Source organism: Camelus dromedarius, chromosome 14 (assembly GCF_036321535.1).
Source record: "Camelus dromedarius isolate mCamDro1 chromosome 14, mCamDro1.pat, whole genome shotgun sequence".
Taxonomy (NCBI): domain Eukaryota; kingdom Metazoa; phylum Chordata; class Mammalia; order Artiodactyla; family Camelidae; genus Camelus; species Camelus dromedarius.
In genome coordinates, this window is record NC_087449.1 from 31,391,032 (window position 1) to 31,404,342 (window position 13,311).

Here is a 13,311-nt window from a genome sequence, read left to right on the forward strand (position 1 = left end):
TGAGTACAAACCCAAGTTTTCCTGACTCCAGGGTCTGGGATTTAGAGTGGATATTTGCAATGTGGAGTCAACAGGTCTGTCCCCTAGGGCTGTTGCAAGGACCAGTGAGGTACTCTGTGAGGGAACCTGGCACTGTGCTTAAGGACCAGGAGTAGAAGTGGAATCTTGTTCATCTAATCATACAGAGAACAAGGACAGAAGTTCAGGGAGGGTCGCCACATGCCAAGGTCACAGCAAGCAATCACAGAGCTGGCGCTCACTGCCCCCAGGATCACTCTTTCCCAGTAAAGGGCAGGGGCCTTCCCTCCCCAGAGAGTGGAAACTTCCAAAAGCCCCTCTGGCCTGATGGGAGGGTAGACAGAGCAGGTATTTCCGCCATGGTACACCAGTCTGGAGCCTGGGGCGGAGAGCTGGAGTCCCAGGGTTTGCCAAGGCCATTCCACCAGGCCCTTTCAGCACGGCATCCATCCCCTGGGGACCTGTCCCAGTTAATCAGCCAACAAGACGCCATCTCAGAGGTCAAGGGAACAGAGCACAACGGTGGTGGTAAATCTCAGAGCTCGGGATGGTCAGAGCTAAACAGAAGAGCCCCTTGCTCCTCTGTGCTTCAAACTTTTACAAAGTGGCAGACTCTTCAGATGAAATCCACAGCACATTCTGCTCCCACCCCAACCTCCCCACAGTCACCAGCAGCCTCCAGAGGAACAGCCTGATGGCTGGGAGCTAGCCCGGCCCTCACAGCTGGGCCCTGGCGTTCTTCTGATGGATATGAACAGTTTCATAGGATGTCAGCTTCAGACAAGGCACCCTGTGACCGTGATGGGTCAAGACCAATCCAGACAACTCTATCGCCATGGCTGAGCAAACATGACCATTGTCCTAATGACATCAGTGACCAAATAACCCTCTCCTGGCTAGAGCATGACTGCTGCTTCTTTGCCAATTGCATCCTTAGCTTGGTCTCCTATATAGGATTGATTAAGATGTGCCATCATGGAATTAGCCCTGCTTCTCGACAGCATCTAATTTGCAGCTGAGCCCCGCTCCCACAGACCCTCCCCCAATCACATTATACAAGCCTAAATCCCATAATAGTCCTTTCTCCGCCCTCTTACAGAGACACCGATCCCATGGGGTTTCTCCCTCACTGCGATGAGTAACAAACCCAACTAGTCACTACAGGTGAGCTCCTGGTGGTCCTCATGGGCAGGGCACCAGCAGATAGATTCCATCAAATCCCACCCCTGCCCCCCACCTAACCCTGTGAGAGGCAAAGACCGGAATCCACCATCTCCCTCTAAAGGGAGAGGAAACTGAGGTACGTGCCCAAGGTCACAGAGTAGAGTGAACATGTAATTTGTCATCCAAATGGAACACTTTTGAGGGTAAAAGGACACACTACTAACTAGGTGGGGACAGTGGCATAAACCAGGACTGTCCTAGACAGGCTATGCGTGTGGTTTCGCAACCAAGCAGAAAGATTGTGGAGGAGCCAGATGGGAGCCAAAGCCTGGCCTGGCCAACACTGTCCCTGCCCCAGCCACCAGAGCCCTCCCTGGGACAGGGTTAGCATCTCTTAGGGCTGGCGGGCCTGGCAGCTAGAGGCTCCTGGCTTTCTGCTGAAGTCTGAGGGTGCCCTACAGGGTGATTCAGGGTGAGGACCCCTCCTGAGGCTCCATCCACACAGCTGTCCCACACGGCCACACAGCTGTGTTCACATACACGTTCCAGAGAGTGCCCACAGTGAAGCCTCATTTATCCTGCCCGGAAGGGGACGGGTGGCTTTACATAAAAGAATTTGCAGGTGAGTGAAGGTGACCGCTCTGAACATTGAAAACGTTTTATTTGCGCCTTTCCCACTGGTGCTCGTTCTGATGCAGGTCACCCCTCCCATGTGCGAGGGAGCAGAGCCCAGGACCAAGCTGCACCTCACCCTGTCCATGACTCCACGACTCAGGCCTGGAGCAGGAACACCTGTTACAGCAGAGGCTTTCCTACGGGAGGTAGCAATAACCCAGAAAGAAGGGGGAGGGGGTGCCAGGGGCTTGCCCTTCCTTCGGCTGCAACTCCAACCCCGACCCAGAGGCCCAGCCCAGGTGAAGGTCAGCCCTTCCAGAGGGCCCAGGGTTCAAGCTCTGAGTGTGGGGACCTGGGGTGAGGTAGTGCTACCGTGCCTGTGCTGGGGCCCAGAGGGGCTGTGCAGAGATCAGCCTGAGAAAAGCGTTCCTCTGTGATGCTGCCACATGGTGATACCTTCAGGGGCTGCTCAGGCAGCCAGAGCTATGCGTCCCTGTGCTCGATGGCCCCAGACAGTTGTGTAGGGGTCACTCCACTGCCTCTGGTGTGTCAGCTTTTAACTCCTCTGCCCCCTCCTAGGCTTCTGCTCTGCACTCTGTGCCTAACTTACAAGACACTAGGCTTAGTGGATTGTGAGCCCTTTGAGGGCAAGAACTGTCATGAGTTCACATTTCTTTCCCCTAAAGTTCCCGGCTTAGTGTCTGGCGCACAGTAGATGCTCAGTAAATGCCACTGAACCAGATTAGGTGTCAGGAGTTTGAGAGTCAGGGGAGCGGGTATTCTCTGCGAAAGGCTCCTGGGTTCTGGTCACTTCTGTACACCCTCAGTGACCACTGACCGTGCACGGGAGATACAGGGGTGAGCAAAGCAAAGGAGCAGGCCTTGAGCAGACCACCACACTCCACAATAAACGTGCAGGACCAGACCCACAGGTGGCACACAGGAGCCAGGACCAGAGGCGGTGACATCAGGAAAAGCTTTCAGAGGAGGGATGTCTATGCAGGGGTTTGAAGGATGAGCCTGAATTTGCCAGGCAGACAGGGGACCAAGGGCATCCTGGTGGAGGAGACAGCTTGGCAAGGGCAGGGCAGCAGGGTAGAGTTGGGTGGGGCTGACCAGGGAGAAAGTTGGGAGGTCAGCAATGGTCAGTCATAGAAGGTTTGGGATCCCAGAGCAGCAGGAGCCACAGGAAGGATGCGGGCCAGAGATGCTAGCTGAGTGAAGACGGATCATTCCATCCACTGGGTGGACTAAAAGACTCTCCAGGAATGGGAACCCTAAGAGGCCTTCACAGAGAGTCAGGGACCCAGGGGGCAGCACCAAGGAGGGTTCCTGTTCAGAGGGCAGCTTTCGAGAAAGGCAGAAAAGGCTCTTGAGGGCCCTGGCTGCTGCAAATCTTCTCAATGAATCCTATTTTACCTTCAAAGCTTTACAAAAAAAAAAAAAAAATCCGAACAGCAATGGCCCATTGATATAACCATCCCCTCCCTGTGCATTTCTGTGCAGTTCTCAAAATGCTCTCAGGTCCGCTGTCTCCTATGAACCTCCATCTAAACCCATTTTGCAGATAGGGAAATCAAGGCCCCGTGAGATTACACGGGGTTAGCAGTGGTGCCAGGCTAGTACTCAGGGAGCATTCCATCTCAGCCCTGGGTGTCGGGCTCAAAGCCCAGTTCCTTGTCTGGGAGGGGATCCCCGGGGCTGTCCGGAAGCCCATAGTACAAGTCTTCCTCTTCCTGCTCCCACTCCTCGGCACCTCTGTTCGAAGCCTCCTCCTCCTGCTTCTTTGTCCTTGGAGACCGCTGCCAGGAGCTGGGCACGGCTGCCTCCTGCTGCTGCTTCTCTGGCGGCACGTCCTCCGATGTGGGGGCATCAATCAGGGCAAAGTCATGGAAGTGGTCCAGCTGGCGCCTGCAGGTCCCGGGCTCCGGGGGCAGGGGCTGAGGCTCTGCCTCCTCTGGTGGAACCAGGTTGGGGCTGCTGCCCTCACTGGAACCCACATCCAGGTCATCTTGGAAGGAAGCAAGGGGTGCAGGGCCCTGGGGACAGGTCGGGGGGCTGCAGGGGCAAAGGTGGAAAGGGCGAGGGAAGCCCTGAGTCAGACTGCCTAGATCCAAATCCCATCGCTGCAAGGCCCAGGGTAGGTGAGTTCACCTGTCTGGGCCTCACTTTCCTCCCCTGTAAAATGGGGGAAATAAAAGTATTCACTCCCATGGTTGTCGCTGAGGTTCAGAGCAGACAATGAGTGCAAAACACATTGTGCAATGCCTGGCACACGGTAGGTGCTCAAGAAATGGGCCATTACTATGTTACTATCCAAACCAGGTCACTCCTCTGCCTCTCCAATCACTAAGGGGTCTCTTCTGGGCCCACAACCCCTGTCACACTGAGTGTCACCTTCTGTTCCCTGGTTTGTCTCCCCTGCTGGATGTGGAAGCTCCTGCAGGGTGGGGGGCCATGAAGGCCTGGCAGGGAGTAGGTGCCCACTACAGTAATGTTGGTGGTTGAGTGACCACATGGATGAATGAGGAACCAGTCTATGAACATCTGGGGACAGGGTGGGGTGGGGAGCCACCTGCCCAAGGTCACAGAGCACATAAGCAGCAGAGCCTGGACTGGGGCTCTGGTCCTCTGGCTCCTCGTCCTCTGGCTCCCCATCCTGGCTCATCCTGGCTCCTCGTGGTGAGCATTCAGAGAACTCTGAAGTGGGAGTGAGCATTCCTACGGGCGGAAACTGAGGCTCAGGAAGGTAAAAAACTTTCAAATGTTACCCGGGAGAGGAGCTGGGATTTGAACCCAGGCGTCTGCTACACCTGCTGCTTCTCTGGGTGTCCCAAACATCCTATCCGAATTCCACCCCCCCCCCGACCCTACAGTGGCCCACAGCCCTCCTCCTTCACCCCAGTCCTGGGCAGCAGCCCCACTGCTGCTCAGAACACTTGCCTGGGACTGTCTTGTCTCAGGTTTCCTTCTGCCCCGTCCTGGTCCGAGCCCCTGTGGATGACCACAGCGGCTTCCAACCAGGCCTGAGGGTTGTGAGGGCCACCTTCTCTTCCATCACTGGCTCCCAGCTGTGGCTGTCCCTGCTCAGGGGCCAGTAGCGGGCGGGGGTCCTCACTGTAGCCCATGACCTTCATCTGGATGTGGCTGAAGTCAGGCAGGCTCTGGTCATAGGCGGCTTCCTCCCACAGCCTGACGTAAGGGGGCTGGGGGCTGGGGGAATGGTGCACAGCAGACAGCAGGAGAGAGAACAGGCAGGTGGGCAAAGATTCGCTCAGCAGACAGCAGTGTTGTCCCCTGGCCCAGCTGCTCTGGGCATCCCGCTGGGGGTCGTTACTGTACCCAGTTCATGGATGAGGAGGCTGAGACCCAGTAAGGTAAAGTAAGTGGCAAAGTCAGACCCTCAATCCCATGTTCCTTTCACCCAAAATCTCCAAAGTTAGCCCCAGGGGTGCGGCTGCAAAATGAAGACCAGTTCACATTGACTGCGAGTTTGCTGGTCCAGACGCGAGCCTGAGGCTTTATGCTTATCATCCCATTTTTTCTGAACAACCTTGAAGCAGAACGGTTGTTCCCACTTTTTAGCAGTAACAGCCCAGCCACTGAGTGCTCCTTGCTGGCCAGGCTGTGTCAGTGAGCTCCTCTAACCCTCACCGTAGCTCTGGGGGACAACTGAGGCACAGACACTTGAGCTGGCTTGCCCAAGTGACTCAGACCTAGGCGGTGGTACTGGTGCTCCGAGTGCCACATTCCTCTACCACTCTCTATGGTCCAGAGCTGGGGAGTGACAGGGAGGAGCACAGACTCGGGGCAGCCTGAGCCCCAGCCCTGGTGCAGCAGCTCGTCCCGTGTGACCAGTCCTGAGGCTGATCCCACGCCCAGCCATCCATAGTCTATCTGCCTCATTCCCCCGGGACATCTGGTCACCTGTGTACCACAAACAGAAAATACCATCACCACCTCCTTCCCCAAGCAAAGCAGAGTCCCAGAGCCCCAGCCACGGACCCTGGACCTGCAACCTGGCCCTCTGAGCACAGAGTCACAGCTTCCAGGGCCAGAGTGCTCTCTGCCGGGTCCTGGGCAGACAGTGCTTGGCACCTCTAGGGACCAAGGAAGGTCTGGTCTGGTGTTAACTGACTCCCCGTGAGGTTTGGGGCTTGTGATTGCACATCTTGGGCCTCAGTTTCTGCATCTGTATAAAGGGCCCGACATGCCCCACTTCTCAGGATTTCTATGAGAACTGAAGGAAGTGGTAGGCGCAAAATGCCTGACTTGGTCTCTGGTGCTTTGGAAGCACCTCCTACCAATGATGACAAGCTTACTTGTCACCAGAGGGCCTACTGTGCTCCGGGTTCTGTTCTGAGCATTTGGCTTATACAGTCAGCCATCTGTATTGCGAGTTCTGCATTTTCAGATTCAACCAACCATGGATTAAAAATATATTTTTTTAAAGTTCCAGAAAGTTCCAAAAAGCAAAACTTGAATTTACTATACACTGGCAACTATTTACATAGCATTTACATTGTATTTATAACTACTGACGTAGCATTTATGTTGTATTAGGTATTAGAAGTAATCTAGAGATGATTTAAAGTATATAGGAGATTATGCATAAATTATAAGCAAATATTATACCATTTTATATCAGGGACTTGAGCATCTGTGGATTTAGGTATCGGAGGGGAGTTCTGGAATCATCCCCCACAGGTACCAAGGGATGACTGTATTATCTCACTGAAGCCTCACTGAAGCCTAGGAGGAAAGAACTATCAGTATCTCTGTTTCACAGATGGGGCAAAGAGAGGCAGGTCGCTTTCCCAAAGTCACCCAGCCCCAAAGTGGCAGAGCCCCAGGTCTGTGCCTTGGCCATCATCATGCCTCTTGTTTTTTGCTATAGAGTAGTAGTCACAGGTGTTTGGGACTTAGGGTCACACCTATCTTTGATTTCTGGCCTGCTGCTAATTCACTGTAAGACAGGACAAAGTCCCTGAGCCTCAGTTTCCTCATCTGTAAAATGGGGACAACAATGCCTAACTCAGGATTGAAAGTTCTAAACAATCCATGATTTCTAGTAGTGTGTTCTCATTACATGGGAAGGCAAAGCCAGAGTCTGGAGCAAGGGGGTGAGATACCACCCCCCTCCCACCCCCTCTCACTCTCCTTTGCAGGGAGAGAGCGGCCTGAGGGGCTCACTGCCCTCCTCTCCCCTCCATGCCCTTGCTGGAGGGCCCGGCACCCACCTCTTCTCAGCGGCGAGCCCGTTCTCCAGCAGGCCCAGCGCCTTCGGGGACAGGATGCCGTGGAAGTCAGAGTCGGCAGGTATGAAGGTGATCTGCAGAACAAAGCGGAGAAGGCATCTCTGCAGATGCCCACACACACGCTCCCCCACAGCATGGGCCTAACCTCTCCACATACCCTGGGAGAGAGGCCTAGCCAGGAAGGCCCCCGACCCCGTTCGACAGGAGGGGACCTGCTCAGGGCCCAGCACCAGTGGGTGGCTGGATCTCTGGGCTCCAGCTCTCATCAGGCTCTCTCTTCACCCAACAAATTCTTACTGAGCGTCTGCTGTGTGCCAGGCACACTTCCAGGCACTAGGGGGCAGCAGTGAGTAAATGAGACAAACACCCCTGGCGGGGGGCGGGAGATCAAATCTTATCATTTCTTGAGGTCCTCCTCCAGTGCCCAGCAGGTGTCTGACATGGAGTAGACACTTTATCCATATCTGGTGAACAAGTGGGAAGCAGGTCATGTCGTGTTTCTTCACACAGAGGTTGCGACGGGGAACAGAGAAGTGGATGGCTAAGGCTATGCCCACCACCAGTCCTGATCCCTGAACTTTCAGGGATCAAGAGGTCTCTGCAAGTGCAGTACCATGGGTGGGCACCAGGCGGCAGAGGGGAGGCAGGTCATAAAGGAGGCAGTGGATGGGGCAGAAGGAGCCCTGCCTTTGGGGTCTCCGAGTTTGGGTGAGAGTCCCTCCTTAGGAAGGTCACCTGTGCTCCTCTGTACAGTGGGGCTCGCCTTGAAGAGATATTTGCAGCACTGGTCACAGTAGCCAAAAGGTGGAAGCACCCCCAAGTACTCATCAATGGATGAGGAGATAAACAAAATGTGGTATACACACACAAAGGAACATTATTCATCCTTAAAAAAAAAAATGAAGTTCTGACACATGCTACAGCATGGATGAACCTTGAGGAAATAAGCCATCACAAAAAGATAAATTCCACAGGATTCCTCTTATATGAAGTACCTGGAATAGCCCAATTCATAGAGACAGAGATGGTGGTTGCCGCAGACTGGAGGGAGAGGGGATAAGGAGTTATTGTTTAATGGGTATAGAGTTTCCATTTTACAAGATGAAAAGTGTTCTGGAAATTGGCAGCACAACAATGCAAGTGTAATTAATGCTACTGAACTATGCACTTAAAAATGGTTAAGATGGGAAATTTTATGTTATGTGTATTTTACAATTAAAAAAACAGGGCTAGTCATGCTTGATCCTGGCATTGCTGTGAGGATTCCTTGAGATAATCTGTAAGGAGTTCCTAGCATGGTGCCTGGCACATAGTAAACAGTAAACAGTAGTTTGATGCTACTGAAGATGAAGTTATCTGACTTCTCTGAGTCTTCTTCTCCTCAATTGAAAATTTGTTCAACAAATACTTGAAAAGACCCTACTGTATTATAACATGTTAATAAATAGCAGTTCCTTTTCCCCTTTCCCACAGGGTGAAGTGAGTAAAAGACACTTGCCTGCCTGAGAAAAGGGGAGGGGCTTCCCCTAAAAGTCTGGAAACAAGGCAAGGAGGGGTCTGGGTATCTTCCACACCTGCTAAGTATACTCTGTACTTGCCAGCTGGCTCTGTATTTCCTAGAAGCTGCCCCTTCCTCTGCCTCATTACCTCGTGGCCCAGTCGTCGTCCTCCTCCTCCTCATCATAGTCATCACCACCACCATCACCATCTCCATCACCTCCATCACCATCACCACCATCACCACCACCACCATCTCCATCAACATCATCACCACCACCATCATCTCCATCAGCATCATCACCACCACCATCATCTCCATCAGCATCATCACCACCACCATCATCTCCATCAACATCATCACTATCACCATCATCATCACTATACAGCATCGTTATCAATGTCACTGTGTAAAGCCTGGAGGAGAAGAAAAGGCCTGAACATCTTAGAACACAAGTTCGTTTAAGAGAAAGGGGACAGGTAGAGCTGAAGCTGGGGAGGGGCAATCAGACCATGAAGACCCCAGAACATCAGTCTAAGAAGTTCAGACTTTACCCAGAAGCAGTGGGAGTTAACAGCAGGAGAGTGCACAGCCAGATTTGTGTTGAGGCAAAGATGTGAGCAGTCCCCAAATGGAGGGAACAGAAGGATGGAAGGAGGCTCACAGAGAACAAATCCATCATTAGGGGCCTGGTCCTGGGTTCCAGCAGAGCAGGCAGGAGTGGGGAGTGGTGGACCTGCAGGCAGAGGCAGAGGCAGAGGCAGAGGCAGAGGCAGAGGCAGAAGCCAGACAGGGAGAGGCTCTGCCTTCCTAGACAATGTTTCCCCTTCTCCCAGCCCCCTGCCCCATCTCCGCTAATGAGCACGGCATCCCTGACTGTCCAACCTACCAGATTTGCCTGGCTTCTTCCTCCTCTCTTAAGCCCGAGGCCCAGCTGACCACCAAATCTGACTGAGTCTACTTCAGAAATTCATTTGCATATTTGTTTCCATTAATACATATATGTATATGCATGACTGGGACATTGTGCTGTCCACCAGAGATTGACATATTGTAATTGACTGTACTTCAATAAAAAGTAAATAAATAAAATGATCTAAAAAAAAAAGAAATTCAGTAAAATAAGCCAGATGGCAGTGCCCGTGCCACCCCAGCCGCAGCAAGTACTGCACATTTGATGACCCGGAAATGTCTTCTCAGCTCCTACAGCCTTGGGGTCAAATTCTGCCTTAGTCTAGGAGACCATCATCTCTCACCTGGAGCAGAGAAGGAGCCTCCCCACTGAACTGGTCGCTCTTGAACTTCCCCCTCCCTTACGTCAGCCTGATCACTTTCTTGAACTGCAAAGCTGCTCATGTCCCTCTCTTGTCCCACCAACTAAAAGGAAAGGTCCAGATTCCCCAGCATGGCATCCCAGGCCCCAGGCCCCGAGCCCCACTCCCTCCCCACCTCACCTTCCTCCCCACACCCTCCAGCAGCCGGGCTGACCCTCTGGTCTTGCTCTTTCACCTGATGCCTTCGATCATGCTATTCCTTCTGCCTGGAATGCTTTCCCCCATCTTTTCTGCTCGGTGAACTTCTACTTAACCTACAAAACCCAGCTCATCATCTCTGTGAAGCCCACTCCCTCCCCATCAGGCAGAAAACTGTCTCCTCCGCGAGACCCCCAGCCCCCCAAAGACAGGGACAGCTTAATTCAGGCTGGTATTGGCTACCCCTTACCTCCATACCTTAATTGGCTAATTCTATTCCTTTATATTTCTTTCAATCCAGAAAATTCCCATTTGTCAGGCACTGAGGCAGGGGAGGACCTGGAGGGGAGCTCGGGCACCAGCACTTGCTGGGGGCTCAGCCGAGACAATGTGGAGGATGGGGAGCCCTCGCCTGGCATACCTCCCTGGCTGACGACACACCTTCCTCCCCTGACTTAGTGTGCCGGCCCTAACAGCCTGCGTCCCAGAAATACACACCCGCATCAGCGCACACACCCCTGCACACACACACAGACCCGCCCAAAGCCATGAATACAGATCCTGAGAGCAGTGCCTCTGAATCGGCTCCAGGCCAGGCGTGATGCCAGGTCCCCTACATACAAGACCCCACTGGTTCCTCCCATTTGACTGTGCAGGCCTCAGGGTGGTGGGGACTCCCTCCACCAAGGTCATAGGAGTGGGGCACAGGAGGAGGGATTTAAATCTGGGCCTGGTAGACACTGAAACATATGCCGTTTCTACCCTGCCATGTGGCCTCCATGGCACAGGAACACGTGAATCCATCAACAGTTACTCATTAATACCCAGCAATATTCCGTCTCCCCTCCCTCTCCCTCATCCCCACTGCCACCCGCTCACTCTGCTCACCACCCCAGCCACCTCTGTAAAGGGGGCGAGGGCAGGAGGGACTTTCCCCTCCACAGCTCCCACTGGCTGTCGCCCTGCTGTCCCCCAGGGTCCAGCCTCCTCACTGGGAGGAGAATGGCGATGGAAGTGGTGGTGATGTGGGTGGCTCGGGCCTCAAGGTCCTCTTCTTCTGGTGACCTCTGCTCAGGGCATTGCACAGGCAGAGGCCAGTTGACTGTAAACTGCTCAGTAAATGACTGCAAACCAGCCCAGACCGCCCTGGCGCCGAATGCACATGCTGACTGCCCAGGGCTGCCCATGGAGGGAGCAGGGCCGGGGACAGCTGGACCTGGGCCCCTGGAGCCCCCTCCCTCCTCCCCGAGCCCCCAGCACAGCCTCCCAGGCAGGAGGTGAGGAGGGAGCCACAGGTGGTGGGGGCTGCCTGGGGCCTGGGCCCCTAGATGTCAGGACCAGCAGGGCCCTTAGGATGCACCTCCTTTCCCACCCCCTCTTTCTCACCCACACATTGTACACATGAGGAAACTGAGGCTCAGAGAGGGAAGGGGCTTGACAAAAGTCTCCCAGGCAGTTACAGGCAGAGCCCAAGTTAGAATCCATGCTTGTTTCCTTGTTTCCATGGGTCTGTCTGACCAGCTGTGTGACCTTGGAAAAGTCACTCAACCTCTCTGGGCACTGAAGGATTACAACTCCTGACATGCCCATTCCACAGGGTTGTTGGGAAGATTAATAACAGTAAGGGTGGCAGCCCTTCGCCTAAATATAGCACTCTACAGTTTACATTTCTACATCCCATCTCTCCTCTGTTCTTCAGTATAACTCCGGAGGCTGGGAGAAATAGAAGCTCCGGGCCTCATCTTGCAGATGAAAGAAACAGGCTCAGAAAGACAAAGGGCACACAGAGAGTTTGGGACAGAACTCGGGACTCCCAAACAAGTTCTGTTCTCATCACAGAGTCACTCAAAAGGCTAGGAGTCCGTTAATACTCTGCCCAGCCCATGCCATCAAGGTGACAGCTGACCCACCCAGAACTCCCAGCTGCCTTGGGACACAGGGAAAGCCTTCCGAGGTGGAGGATTATGCTTTAGATGACATATATCTGAGCTCTGATCCCAACTCGGACACTTCAGAGCTGTGGGACCTCACTTTTCTGAGCCTTGGGCTTCTCCACTATAAAACAGAACCTCAGAGGTACCAAAAAGCTCAAGATGAGGACTGAACTGCACCAGAGATGCAGGTGTGCCTGGCAGGTGGCAAGAACCCATGAACTCTGGTTTCAGGCACCTGGACTGTGTGTTGGGTTTCACTGTGCCTAGTTCAGGGCTCCAGGTCCAGGGGGCTTCTGATCAATCTTTATGATAAGGGATGGATGGATGATGGATGGATGGATGGGTGGGTGGGTGGATGGATGCCCAGGAGAATGGAGATAAGAAAAGGTGTAACGGAGGAGGATGGAAAGATGATTGAAAGATGGGGGACTGATGCCTGGAATAGAGGCACAGCTCCAGGCCCTCCTGGGCTCTGGCCCTCAACCCGCCTGTCCCCACGGCCACCTACCTTGGGGTAGCACTGGCACATGTTCCAGATGACGCCCCCAATCACCATGATGCTGCCCATGGCGTAGAAGGTGCCGTAGACCTGGGGCCGGTCATGGCTCATGAGGAACGTGCCAAGGGCCAGCAGGAAGAACCCCAGCACGATGAAGCCGATGCGGAAGGTCTTCTCATCAGCCATGGCTGCCGGGCCAGGCCTGGCCGGGGCACCACCGCAGAGGGGCACCAGGTGAACCAGCCAGACACCGACACACACTCACTCACACTGCAGGAATGACGCTCCAGGATCACTGCAAATCGGGGCCTGAGGCGAGAGGGAGGAGACGGAGGGCAGGCTCCCTTCAGGTCCAGCTGCAACCCCTGGGCACCCGCTCACCAGGCTGAAGGAGCTACGCCTGGATGGCCGCGTGCCCCCACCTTCACTCCCTCTCACCTTCTCTCTGGGAGCTTGTGAGAGTCTGAGTGAGGGAGACATGAGGGAGGGAGGGAGGGAGGGAGGGGGAGGTTCCAGGGGCTGGGCCCCAGCCAAGGCTTTGACATCACCTCATTTGCCTGTGTGGGGCCGAGCTGAGTGGACAGGCGGCCCCGCACCTTCCAGCCAGGGGAAGCAAGGTACAGGGCTGCAGCCCAAAGACATCAGGATGCCACTGGAGGGTTCCAGGATCCCGCGGGCTGGCATTTGAGAATCCTGAAGAAGTTTAGACTCTTCAAGGTCATGTGTCCATCTGGGGTTCAGGAAGAACAGCTCCTATTGACTGGATGGTGGCTGCACACATGTAGTTCTAAATACGTGACAGGTTTTAACTCATTAAAGGAAACCCAGGAAGTAGGTACTATCCCCACTTTAC

At 54.1% G+C, this 13,311-nt stretch overlaps 1 protein-coding gene across 1 annotated transcript; it reads right to left on the bottom strand.

The window, feature by feature from the left end:
- Window positions 1-1,824: 1,824 nt before the first annotated feature.
- On the bottom strand, window positions 1,825-12,939 carry BSND (barttin CLCNK type accessory subunit beta). Its single transcript, XM_064493544.1, has 4 exons — window positions 12,468-12,939; window positions 7,038-7,129; window positions 4,741-5,010; window positions 1,825-3,855 (listed from the first exon to the last, which is right to left on the bottom strand). The coding sequence occupies exons 1-4, from the start codon at window positions 12,642-12,644 to the stop codon at window positions 3,441-3,443; spliced, it is 954 nt and encodes a 317-aa protein (XP_064349614.1). The 5' UTR covers window positions 12,645-12,939; the 3' UTR covers window positions 1,825-3,440.
- Between the last annotated feature and the right edge of the window lie 372 nt (window positions 12,940-13,311).